At 46.2% G+C, this 12,662-nt stretch overlaps 1 protein-coding gene across 2 annotated transcripts in view; it reads right to left on the reverse strand.

Moving 5' to 3' along the window:
* AP2B1 (adaptor related protein complex 2 subunit beta 1) overlaps positions 1 to 12,662 on the reverse strand; it is a 74,810-nt gene that overhangs the window by 19,796 nt on the left and 42,352 nt on the right. Inside the window, exons 15-18 of one of the 2 annotated variants that reach the window (XM_071765445.1) lie at positions 5,941 to 5,982; positions 3,969 to 4,115; positions 2,717 to 2,862; positions 273 to 402 (exon numbers count right to left, since the gene is read on the reverse strand). In XM_071765445.1, coding sequence (XP_071621546.1) covers positions 273 to 402; positions 2,717 to 2,862; positions 3,969 to 4,115; positions 5,941 to 5,982 — 465 coding nt within the window. The remainder of the gene's footprint in view (positions 1 to 272; positions 403 to 2,716; positions 2,863 to 3,968; positions 4,116 to 5,940; positions 5,983 to 12,662) is intronic. The other variant, XM_071765446.1, reaches the window with a different exon arrangement.

The raw sequence follows: 12,662 nt of genomic DNA on the forward strand, positions 1-12,662 counted from the left end.
CCTGGAGCAGGCAAAGACCTTAATCTACACGGATGCAAGCAGGTTGGGGTGTTTGAAAAGGCAAACTCACAAAATTCAACATGTCTTTGCTTCACTCCTCCTGAAAGACACTAGAAAAAGGAAGTTTTGGCCAGACTCATGGCCCATTTCCATGAGGTCTACCCTAACACATGGTATTTTATTACCAGAGCCTTACCACACTGTCTTGAGCCAAATGAATTGGGCTGAGCACTTGCTGATCTCTCCCCTGCCCCAAATGAGACAATCCTTACCTGAAGGTTGTTCAGAGGCTCCATTTTCATGACTGGTCCCAGAGTGTTGAGGGGCAGGGAGACATCAATACTTTGGTTTGGCATCAGAGGTGTGTGAATGGCCAACGGGGTGCTTGGGATGACCCCAAAGCTGGGCAAGAGAAATAGAGAGGTGATGAGAGCAGCATCCCCAATATCTCCTCCTCCCCTTCTGCCAAGCACAAGCTGGCTCATCCTCCCACCAACTCCTGAGCTGCCTTTGCTATTACTCAACAGCAAAGTAGGACAAAGAAACTCAACCTGGTTGGTCTCCTGACAACATAAACCATGCTGCCCAGGGGACCAGGGACCTCTTCCATCACCCAGAGGGCAGCAGCCTGCCCAGCACAGTGTCACCTGGACTCAGACACCCGTGGGTTCTCCCTTACAGAGCTGCAGAGCACTAGAAGTGGGTTCTATCACACACTGCATGGCTGCTGTATCTTTGGGAGCCATGGAAGAAGGAACTGGAGCCAACAGAGAACAAATCCATAGCCAAGGAGGAGTACGTGGTTTGTAACAGAGCACTGCAGAACAAATGAATCAACACAGCCAGCTGTCTGGTCCCGAGTGGCAGGGTCTGGCTCTGCTGCTTGGTTTGAGGCTTCTCCAGCTGGGAATGTATATCACCATAGCAAAGGAAATGTGTCCTTACCCCTTCAGTCCAAGAGGCATTTAATTCCATGGACACCTCTACTTAAGTGTGGCAAAGAGGCAAAGCAGCTCACGTTTAACAGAACACTTCTGTCTGATGAACCAGCTTCTTTTCACAAGCAGATGGAAGCATGAGAGAGTTTCCACTTTTGACTGCATTTCTCTTAAGTGCAATTCACATTAGCTCAAAGGTGATAAGAGCACTTACAGGAACAAAGATGTCTATGTATGCATTTTTATTTTATGCACTAAAAAACTGATGCCAGAAACCATCAGATGCCCCAGTCTTTGTTCTCTCTGGTTTTCTGAGAATAAGAATATTCTCAGCAAGGGTTTAGTTATGATTTGCCTTCTGCTGTTATTTCACCCTGGGGAACAAAAGCCCTAGTGTTTTCCCTTTTAGACTCAGAGGGAAAAGAAAGTTGCATTTTGCTACTAAATGGCTGTGGAATTACAGCACACTAGAGTTCTAGATTTCTTTTATTTTTTTTTTAATGCTTTATCCCATTACTGCAGTGATTGTGATTAGTAGCAGTAGGAGAGGCTGAAAAGAACAGAAACTTCACAATCACAGATCTTAGTATTTAAACCTAAGGAGATGGCTCACTGCAGCTCTTTCCAATGCATGAGCCACAGTGTAAAGCAGTGACAGGAGAACAGTATTTGTAGAAAAGTAGTAGTAGATTGTAGATGGAGTGCATGCTGACATGCTGCAAATGAGAAACTGCTGTTTTCCTGTACAGTATTTAAACTCCTTACACCCTTGAGAAGTACCATGTAGGTGTGGCTAGAACATTGCTTGATATATGAGGAAAAATAGCAAAACCACTTTTTTTTTTCAGTCCAGTTTGCATGAAACATTTGCATATAGCAGCTTAGCAAAACTCTCCAGAAAATACTGCAGTCCAGGGAGAACATTTACTAAGACTTACTTAGCATAATCTCTTTTGCAAGTAAATACTATTTGTCCCTGGAAATCCCAAATTTGCAAGGCTAACAGTGATATTTAAAGAAATGGTTTCAGTGGATCTTCAGTATAGAGAACTCTTTTCCAGTGAAGAAATATTAAGAAATATGAGGGACATTCTGGTCACAAGATACTCTTTACAGTCTTGGTTCTTGCTTAAATTACCACACAGCAAACGACACATTAAACTCTCTGACCCACCAGGGTATTTGTGCTGCCATGTTATGTCTTTTGGCTGAGATGGGGCTTTGAGAATGATCTGTATGCTCTAAACATTCAGGTGGCTGCTTTTTCTGACAAAGTTCTTCTACTGCCAGTTACAGGGAAAACATGTGCTATAGACACTTACCTGCAATTTCCTCATTGACAAATAGCTTTATTAATGAGACCTGTACCTCCAGACAGTCTGGGGGGCAGCACAGCAACTAAGTCAGGAGGTAGAGGCATTACAGATTGATACCTGTGCAGCTCAAATGCTTGCCTGTTTACACTCTGGCTTTCCTCAGGGCATTTACTGGCTATGAAACCACTAACCTGCTTAACAACTCATGAAGCTGCTTCAAAACTCTGCAGAGATTAAATGGGGCAGATGTTGTTTCAGAGCTTGGAGAACAACAGGACTGTCTGCTGCCTGTTTCCTCACAGATTTATCAGTCTGTGTTTTCAGCCCTTCACACAGCTCTGGTGTGATGTAGAGTTCAGGCTGTATCACCCAGCTGTTGCCAGGTACCTCACATAAAAGCAGTGTAGACATAGGAGCATGCAATTTTTTTACCATAGTGGATGAGCTGCATTGATTTCTTACCTGTTCTTATTGAACTGAATGGCAAAATCAGTCATGTGCTGCAAAGCCTTATTGGTAAAGTTCATCTCCATGTAGATGTGCCCCTGCCTGTGACTGAAGGTGCCAGAGATCTCCAATCCTTTAGCCTTCACTGCAGGCAACCAAACCTTGAACACAAGAGATGTTATTCAGCAGGAATTCAGCCTGGCCTGAAAATAACAACCAAGCACAGTTTTCCAAACAACAGGCAAGTCCTGCTGGGTTGGGGAATCCAGCTACATTGGCACACTAAGCCCACAAATGCTAAAGAAAACTACAGGCAAGATATGACATGGGGTGCTGGAAGGATCAAGCTCACCAATAAGAAGCTTGCTGCTCCTAATCCAAATTTGTTAACAGCACTCACTTAAGAATTCAAATAAACTCTAACATCAGTGTGCACAGGAAACAGTGAAATCTTGTGTCTGCCACACTAATGTGAGACTTACCAACTCTGCTGGTGGACAGGCTTCTCCAAGGATGTGTTGGGCTATTAGAGGCAGGACAATACTAAAGTTTGAACCAAATAAAATCACAGGGCTGATATACTATTAGCTGTCTGGATTCTGAATTCCCAAATCATATTTCTGGGGAAAATCCACAAGCAGCTAAGGACCAAAAGCTGCTCTGCAGCACCCAGGTTTCATAGGATGACCTTGGTTTATTTATCCATTGACTAAGAAGAGTGCTAATGTTTGTTTATTCCCTTTCAGGCATGAAATGCCAACCCTGACTGCACAGAACCATATTCTGCATCTCACAAACCCTTCAGACCAAGCATGCTTCAGTCAGTGCATCTGCCACCTCCATCACTAGTGGAGCATTTGTCTGCATTACACTGCAGCACGCTCAGCCCCTTCAGATGATTTTATCTTCACTGTTACACTGGATTCCTCCAAACAAAATCTTCCATCAAAGTTGGAGCAAATTGTATATCATGCATCCAGTTTCCTGGGGAAACTTGCTAAGAAGTAGGTCTCCAGGAAAGCAAAATTCTCATTACCTTATATAAACCATTCTTTGGAATCAATACTGTTACAGGCACAATGAGGGAACTCCCAAAACCCACAAAGTCTGTAACTAACAACTAACATGGTCCCCAACACATTATTACTCTGTCTGTCAAAATCCCAGGGCATCCCTAATGGGAGACCAGCAATAAAGAGGAGAAGTGAGCAATCTCAGACTTGTTGTAAGGAAGGCAACAGCCTGAGGATGTTTTTTCCTTACGTACAGACTTGGGAGCCACATATCCTCCAGGAGCCATCCCTATACTGGAAGAGAGCTCAAAGAGATCGTTGAGTCCACCGCTCACCACTGCTGGGGTGGGTGAAGGGGCAAAGGTGGCTGGCACAGCAGAGGGAATGTAGGTCTGCCCCACCTGGAGGGGTGAGAAAGAACAGGAGCCAGTGAACATCACATATCAAGAAAGCCACTTATTAAATAAAGCATGAATTTGGGCAATATCCTAAATATTGTAAAGCCGTTTGCAGCTTCCCTGCTGAATTATCAATAGTGCTAAATAATGCATTGAATTCCAAAGCTCTTGGCAACTAATCCTTACACTTGGCTGTCACCTCAACCAGGCAATAGCTTTCACATCAGTTTTTATAGCACCAGTTATCTATTCCCACCGTAGAGGAATCTTTCTTTTCATAAAGACAATATGCTTTGTGGATCTACCCTGTATAAACCCAGAGGGGGAATAAAAAAAAAATAAAAAATAAAAAAAAGCTTCAAATCTTCCCCCAACTACAACAGTCTTGAGGAATCTGCAAGATTTTGCATATCCAGAGATAGCAAGGGAGTCATGTCCGTATTGCAGACTCTCATCCAAAGCCAGATCTCTGCATTCTTGGCACCACAGTCCAAAAAGTTTGCTATATGAAGCAGAACTAGTTGCCTCTGCCTGCCAGGGGACAACCTTTCTGCAAGAAGGGCAGTACTTCCCTCTCAGGACTTCAAATGAGGGCACCAAACCTGGGACATTAACCTTTAGGTGCCTGGCTCCAGGTGGGACAGTCACCCTCAAGTTAGGCACCCAAATCCCTGGCTGTGAGCAGGAAGAATTCCATGCTTGAGAACAGGATCAGCCCAGAAACAGGCAGGATGACCAAGGCAGGAGACAGGAAATACTGGTGACTGGCTCACCTGCCATGTGGTGTTTCAACCCTTTGGAGAGGGAGGACTGGTGGCCTCCCAGAACACTGCCTGGGGGGTTTCTGTTGGCCCAAGAAGGCAGTGACCTGGCTTTGTAGGTGTCTACAGAGTAAGTGACCTCCCATGTCCTGATGGGAACTGCCTGGGGGATACAGGGATACTGCACCACCAGCCCTCCTCTGCCCTCATGCTGAAGGTGGAAAGGAATGCCAGATTCACAGGGAAAGAAGGAGAGAGAATGACTGCAGTGATAACAAGGGTCTCTGACAAGCCCTCAGCTTCAGAACTGAGTATGCATTCCTTGCTGTATTACTGGCTCCCCAGTCCTGGGAGGGGGGACTAGAACTTTCTCCAGGAGACTGCTTTTGGTTGTGGGTAGGAAGTACCCTCCCAGCTGCCCACCACATCTCCAAATCATCTTGCATCCTTTCCCCATGCTATTCTGGAAGAAGCTGGTATGCATTTAAGCAAGGGATGCTTTAAAAGCTGCCTGAAAGTCTCCCATGCCCTGGGCAAGTGCTCTAAGCACTAGGAGCCTCACAAAACACAGGCACAGAGAAGTCTGGTGGCAGGCAGAGTTCAGCACTGACCACATATCGTACAAAAGCTCAGAGCACTGGATCCTGATTGTCCAGGAAAAATCTTATGTGGCATTTGGAAGGAGAAAAGCACCGAGTTCAGACAAGCCTGTGGTGACACTGGGTTAGGGTTACAACAGAACAGGCTTTGTGAGTAGAGAAGTAAGCATCCTTAGCCTTTCAGATGCCAAAGCAGTTGCACGAGGACTGGGGTACTGCCAGTGTTAATGCTAAAAGCTCAGAAAGAAGAGCTAAGCAGGTAAGAGTCAACAGCTCTGGTCCTTGCTGCTCTCAGGAAAGCCCAGGTGTCATTTGGACTCAAAGCACCATAGGTGGGAACCTGTGTGATTCAGCTGCAGTTGCCCATTCTAAAGCATCTTCCAGCAGGTAACAGGGGAGGTTGTAATTAAAAACCTTGAGCTTTGAGCAGCTTTTTAAAAGTGGGGTAAAAAATGGAATGGCACTTACTGCCGGGCTCCCTCCAATGCCCCCGCCAAGGTCACTGCCAAGCTGAAAGAGAGAAGGAGAGAGAGGAGAGAGAGACAGAGTTCATTTCAGCCAAGTGTCAGATGGCCAGAGCAGAGCTCAGGGGACCGCACTGCCACGAGCACCTCTCGCTTGCTGCGTACAGGACAGACAGAAATGCAACGATGGGAAAGCACAAGGAACAAAGGGGCTTTTTATTTTTGCTGTTGTGTGAGCAGAGCTAGTTGGAAAACCTACCCCACCCCCCAACGCCTTCTGCAGACAGGTGTTTTGCAGGTGAATAAGAACAGAAACTCATCCCCCTGTCACCCGCGCCACAAACTCGGCTCAGCTCTTCGCGTTTCATGCATCAGTGCTTTCCCTTCAAGTGGCTGCCAGCAGTCCTGAGCAGCTCCACAAAACCCAGTGGGGTAAGTGTGAAATGGAATAAAAATAAAGCTGACAGGAAGCTCACTTCCTGAAAGCTTCAGTTTTCTAGGGAACAGCTACTAACTGCGGGCAAACACAATGCATCTTGGCTACGTTCCTCTGACATGCGGCTCCTTGCGGTTACAAGGAAGAAAGAGAAGGGGAGATGTGGGGCTGTTTCACCAGCTCAGAGGTGGGATTTGGCTTCTCTTTGAAGATGCTCCCCTCCTCCAGACTGGAAAAAAAAAACCAGCTTCATGATCTAAAGGACCACTCAAGTAGTAATGAGACCTAATGGGTTCACTAGGATACTTCCTGCCAAGCTACCCAGCTACAGTTTGAAGCGACTGAAAGAGCCACTGGGTACCACCAGCAGAACCCTCCATAAACCCTAAATCCTCCCTTTACAAAGCATCCAGACCACATTCTCTTTGATTTAAGCCCATTTTTTTTTAAACATCCACACCATTCTACACACTTGAGAGAATTCAGTGATCAGGACAGACTCCAAAGCTGGCTACAAGTGCTGTTTGCAAGGACAACCTCACTCCTTTGAACATTTATAAAGCACTTGACAGATGACTGATAATCAGGAGGAAACAAGCATGGATCCATAGCACTTATTCATTACAGAGATGTCTCCAGGCTTGTATGTGTCCTAAGCTTTTGTTCAGAACACCAGGGTAGTTTTTTGCATAGTGCAGGTTTTTTTTTTTCATTACATCCAGACGAGGATGATGCCCTGACAACATGCACAAGGGATGAAGCAAGTGCAGGGGCAAGGTAGGAGCCATCCCCCTGGGGAAAAGGCTGGACTGGCAGGACCAGCCCAACACAGCTCACTTCATAGATGGCTTTGCTCTTTCACTTGATTAAGGTTTGGGTAGACTGTTTGCTTTAAAAAAGTACTTGACACACTGGGTCAAAAAAGGCTCTGGATGTCATTCAAATATACACTGAGACACTGAAAAAAATTAAATAAAATAAATGCACTCTATAGTTAAATCCGAAGCTTCCAGGACTGCCTGTGCTTTGAGCCAAGGTGGCTCCAACCTTTTCCCTCTGCACAGAAAATTTGGAAATTCAATTTTGTTCTCTGCCCCACTAGGCTGTTTCCTGGGAGACCTCATGGCAAATGTATTTTACATTGGTCAAGAGATGTCATAAAGCTTCATACTTCTTTCCCTCAGAGCACAGATGAAAAGGATAAAATGTCTTGAGAAGAGCAAAGTTGCAAGGCAGTGACTTACTAGCCTCCAGAAAAAACTGTAAAATGAGACAAATCCCTGCACCATTCTGCTCTCCCTCTCTATCCTCTGGCATCTCACCCTCCCCTAGTCCCTGCAGAAGCCATCTGATGCAGTATTAGATACTGTAAGGAAGTGTTAGAGAAGTACAACTCACACTATTTGCCTTTCGTTAAAAAGCCTTAAGAGCTTTTTCTCCTGTGTGAGAATCATTCTATCCCTCCTTGAGGTCACAAGAGAAATTCACAGGACATCCCTCATCTTCTGCAACAGCCACCTCTTTACACAGCAACCCACAGCAGTGCAGGCTGCAGGTCCAGGTTTCCTTGGCTTATTTAAGAGATATGAGTGAGCAGTCTCAAAGTCAAAAGAAGGATCAGTCAGACCAAAGGAAGCCAGCCAGAGGGTGCAAATCCAATTAATATTGAGCTTATAAAATAGGACTTATTACACTGTCAAGTCTCCTCCACTAAAACAGCCTGGCAGAGCAGAGTTCTATCTCCAGACTGCTCTTGAAGCCAAGGCATGTTTTAGATTAATATATCAGATCATTTATATCTTGTTACTGAGGCTCACTGAGGAGTAATAAATCCCACTATTACACCTCATCCCTATTCATACTCTTGCATGCAGATGAACTTCACACTTTATGCTGACAGACAGCGAAGTCCAGAGGAAAAGAAAAATAGGTGAAGAATCCAGTTCATTTCATATATTTCTGTATGCATGGAGGATTTCTCATACTGTTGTCTGAGGCAGCAGAAAGACTGGTTTGTCAAGCAGTAAGCATTTTACAAAGGGTATTATGGAAATGACTGAATAATTCTGCATAATCAAGCCAGATGTTAACTATTCTACCATTTCCTACTACACTCATCACAAGAGGCTGCAGGTGAGGAATCCAACCTTGCAGAAACCCATACACTGTTATCTGCATGCACTTGCTGTGAGGGAGGGAAGGAGTGACATATTGGGGTTCCTCAAGCTATCCATAAGTCTTCCATTTTCCCTAGCTGTCAGGCCTTGAGGGAAAAGTAGAATTTGGATTTATTGCTTGTCTTGAGTCAAGACTCCATCTCTCAGCCCCCTACAAGGCAAAGGAAAAAAACCTCATTGGCTCAGAGAAGTTACCAGGAGCTTCCTTACATTTCTAGATTGCACCCAGCATCTCTGCTTTGGGGTAGAAAAGCTCTGTAGCTCTTTCCAATGCCAAGAAGCTCTGACCTGCTCCTCCTGAGACCCTGGAGACCCCACTGGAAGGGTCTGCAGCCAGCAGCCTGACTCAGCTCCCATGGGACCAGGTGCTGCAGATATACCCTAAAGCTGCAGAGCAAGCTTCAAGGAGCTGGCAGCTCCACCAGGTCCCTGCAGGCAGAGCTGGCTCCACCTGTACAGTGAAAAAAGTGACAACCTATCTACTTCAGTGGAAATTAAAGGGGGAAGAGTTCATAAAGACCCAACTGGTTCCACACCAGGGGCACAGAAGTCCCCTTCTCAGTTTTTCTTGCCTGCCACCTTCCCATAGCACCAACCCTTTCCCCATTCAGAAACTACAGGCCTGGCTTACCCAGTCCTTCTGCAAGATGCCCAAGCCCTAACTTGATTCCAGATTCCAAATTGATGGAAGGGATGGTTACAATGACGTGTGAGAGGAAAAGGGAACGAGGAAGACAGAGGGAACAGGAACCAATTACCCACGGAGTGTCCTCTCCCATCTGGAGTGACAGGCAGAGTGCAGAAGGAAAGCAGCAGATTATTAGTCAGACATGAGGCACTGCAGAACCAACTCCCCAGGGCTGGCAGCTCCAGTTAACCCTCTCCATTCATCTGAAGGGCAGGAAGACAATCCTGTTGGAAGGACTGGGTGAACCTGCCTGGCCTGGGAACTGGCAGCAGCCCCATGGAGAAGAGCAGGTTAATACAGCCCCCAGCCTTACCCTGGCTGAAACACTCACTATGAAGGTGGGAAGGACAAAGGCTGCTATGTGGGCTCAGGATGAGCAAGGGGAACTTCAGGCTGTGAAGTCCTGATCCTGAGCCCCCAGTTGGCAGGTTTGCCACTTGCTGAAGAGGACAAAGCCTCTGCCCAGGATGAAGAGCTTCAGGAGCTGAAGAGAGGATGAACGGGGAACCTTTAGCCACCAAACACACAAAGTTCTTCAAACAGGACTTCTCTTTATTCCCTCCAATCCCAAGCAGCCACATAATTTTAAAGGAGAGGCTGAGCTTTCCCCTGTACCTACAGAAACAGCACCAGCACCTCTTCCCAACCTGCATTGGCGTCTTTACTTTGTGTCACTTGGCTCGGGTGGCATTGCAGTTGCTCTGCAGTTGAAGAGCATTTGCCCTGTGATTTCAGCTCTGTGCAAGCAGTTACACTGACTTATGAAGTGCAGCAGTGCCCAAGTTACTGCATTAGGAGGGTTTATTTGCATCTTAACAGCAGCTTGTAATGAAGTGACTCTGCCCAAGTGTTCATGTGATCCAGAGGGGTTACAATCACTTCTGCAAAATGACGTGAGGGCTTTGGAGCTCCAAAAATTAAAAGGGAGGGTGGAGCCAGGGATAGAAGCTGCAACAACCACTGCTCAGCCTCCCACTCCTTTGCCTTGTGTCCATAGGCATGGCTTTCAGAGCAGCTCCATTCCATGGAGCTATAATTTACCCACTAACAAGAGACAGTTGCTGCCTCCTCCCTCCCTCACACCCCAAACCAAAGAATTTGGTTACTGAGCATGTGCTCAGCAACACAGCAGCAAGGAACACAAGGCACTTACTGACCAAGAATCAGGCAGTGGGGCTGCTGAAATGCTGAGAGCAGAGATGCCAGCAGAGCTCATCCTGGTAGAGACATGTGAACTGCAGGACACATCATACAAGGTCTGCATCTTCTGACCTCCTCCAGGTATCTTGGGGCAGACTCTGCTGGGTCTCACACAGGGATTTTCAGCCCCTCATTTGCTGCTGATTTGATGTGTCTGCTCTCATGCTGCCAAGCCAGGCTTGCAGAAGAGAAGAGCTAAAATCCAAACCAAGCACATGTGTACCAAATAAAGGTGGTGGAGGGCAGATCATGCTGCCAATACCATGGCCACCAGTTTCAGTAGCACTTACTGCTAATGCTTTGCCATGCTGAATGATTGCTGTCAGCAAGCAAGTGCTGAGCATTTTTATTTCTAAAGTGTAAAAAAGCAGCTCTGGAAAGCTCTAGCAGCCCTATAACTGCTACAGCAACAACAGCCTTAAATTAGATGTGAGCAACCCACCAGAGGAGCTCCTTTTCCATATCAGCACTGCTCCAGCAATAGACACATGGCCTCTGTCAGAAATCCTAATGGATGTCCTTTGTAGTTCATCAAACCTGAGCAGCTGAGATGGATGGAGATGCTCAGCTCCTTGTCAGAGGCTGGAGGAGCACCCTCAGGAGGATGCTGGGGCTGACCTGGCACAGCCTCTCTCACAGAAAAATGTAAATGAAGCAGCCATTACCAGGCTGGCACTTCTTGCCCAAGACAACCTGCAGGAGAGGGTGAGCTCAGCTTCCAGCTCTCCATCACACTGCAGGGTGAGGACAGTGGTGGGACACAGTCCTTAACCATGCAGAAGAGATCCCTGGGGTCAGACCCAGCTCCATATATCCAGCTTGATTACACAGATGAGTACAGCTTCACCTAGCCCAGCCCAGGTATTCCAGACAAACCTGGCTATCTGGTGTTTATCAAACAGATTCACAATTCAGACCATCAATCAGTCTGAGCAGCTGCCATCCCTGAATCAAGAATATTCTTGTAGCTGAACAGTATTAAATAAAATCCAGGCACAGCAGCCAACCCAAACCTGTCCATTCCTATGGATTTACTTGCTCTGCCCCTGGGATGAAAGCAGCCTCCTTGGCTGCTGGGCAGAGTTCCTGCTCCTCTTAACCACACCAGCTCCCCTGCAACACAGAGCTCTCCCTCCCAAAGGATTTGCAGAGTAAACAGACACACAAAAAAGGTTTAAAGGCAAATTGACCCTGGCTCATTCCAGCATGGATGGACATCCTACAAAGCACTGCCACAACAGGAGCTGGAGGGCTGCCTGTAATCCACAGGAAGTTTAGCCACTCAGAGCTGGCTTCAAGGGCACAAAGCATCAAACTCCAGCCCTCAGCACACACAACTCTGCATCCACAACCTGCTGGCCAAGCCAGTTTTGCTTCTGCATCAGTGCCTGCTATCATTGCTTTAACATTCTGAAGCTGGACATCTCCAACAGCTTTGTAACACTGGGCTTGGTCACCATTCTACAGAAAAGAAAGCAAAGCCAAGAAGATCTGCCCAGGGTGGCAAACAGGGGCAACATTCCAGAGCAGATGCAGTGCTGGCTGTGTTCACTAAAGAACAGCCCTCTGAGCTGTACAGTCAGTCTGATTATAAGCAAAAACTATCTAATTCTTGTACTAAAGGCCCTTTTTCTCCTTTTTTTTTTCCTTTTTTAATTGCTAGCACATGCTTGGCACCTGTGCATGCACAGTATCCATGTTACATTTCATACCAATTACAGGACTCACTCTGGAGATAAAATAAGAGTTATTCACTTAAGGAATTAACCTATCAAGCAGCTGGAGTCTCACTGGCCCTGGTGATAAATATCTGGCAAAGCTGATAAAAATTAAAATAAACAATGTTAAATCTGGTCTTTATCCAGTTTTACACCATGCAGACTCTATTGAAATGCCTGAAGTTAAGAAGCCCAAGGTTTTAAGAAGTGTAAATGTAGAATGACATTTGCCATGGAAGTTAATGATTCTCTTGATCTTCCTAGGTTACTCCTGTTGGGACTTACCCTGCAAGAGCTCCCCTCTGAGGACAGACACTCCCTCCAAAAAAAAAAAAAAAAAGAAAAAAAAGGCATTATCAAATACACAAGAGCTGCAGCAATTATTATCTGAGGGGATCAAGGCATGACACTGAATCAATGTGACAAAGTGGCTGAGGTCCTAGGGGCAGCCTCTTCCAAACCTTCAGCTGCCTTTGAGACACTCAGTACTGACACAGTCACACCAAA

Source organism: Heliangelus exortis, chromosome 21 (genome assembly GCF_036169615.1).
Source record: "Heliangelus exortis chromosome 21, bHelExo1.hap1, whole genome shotgun sequence".
Taxonomy (NCBI): Eukaryota; Metazoa; Chordata; class Aves; order Apodiformes; family Trochilidae; genus Heliangelus; species Heliangelus exortis.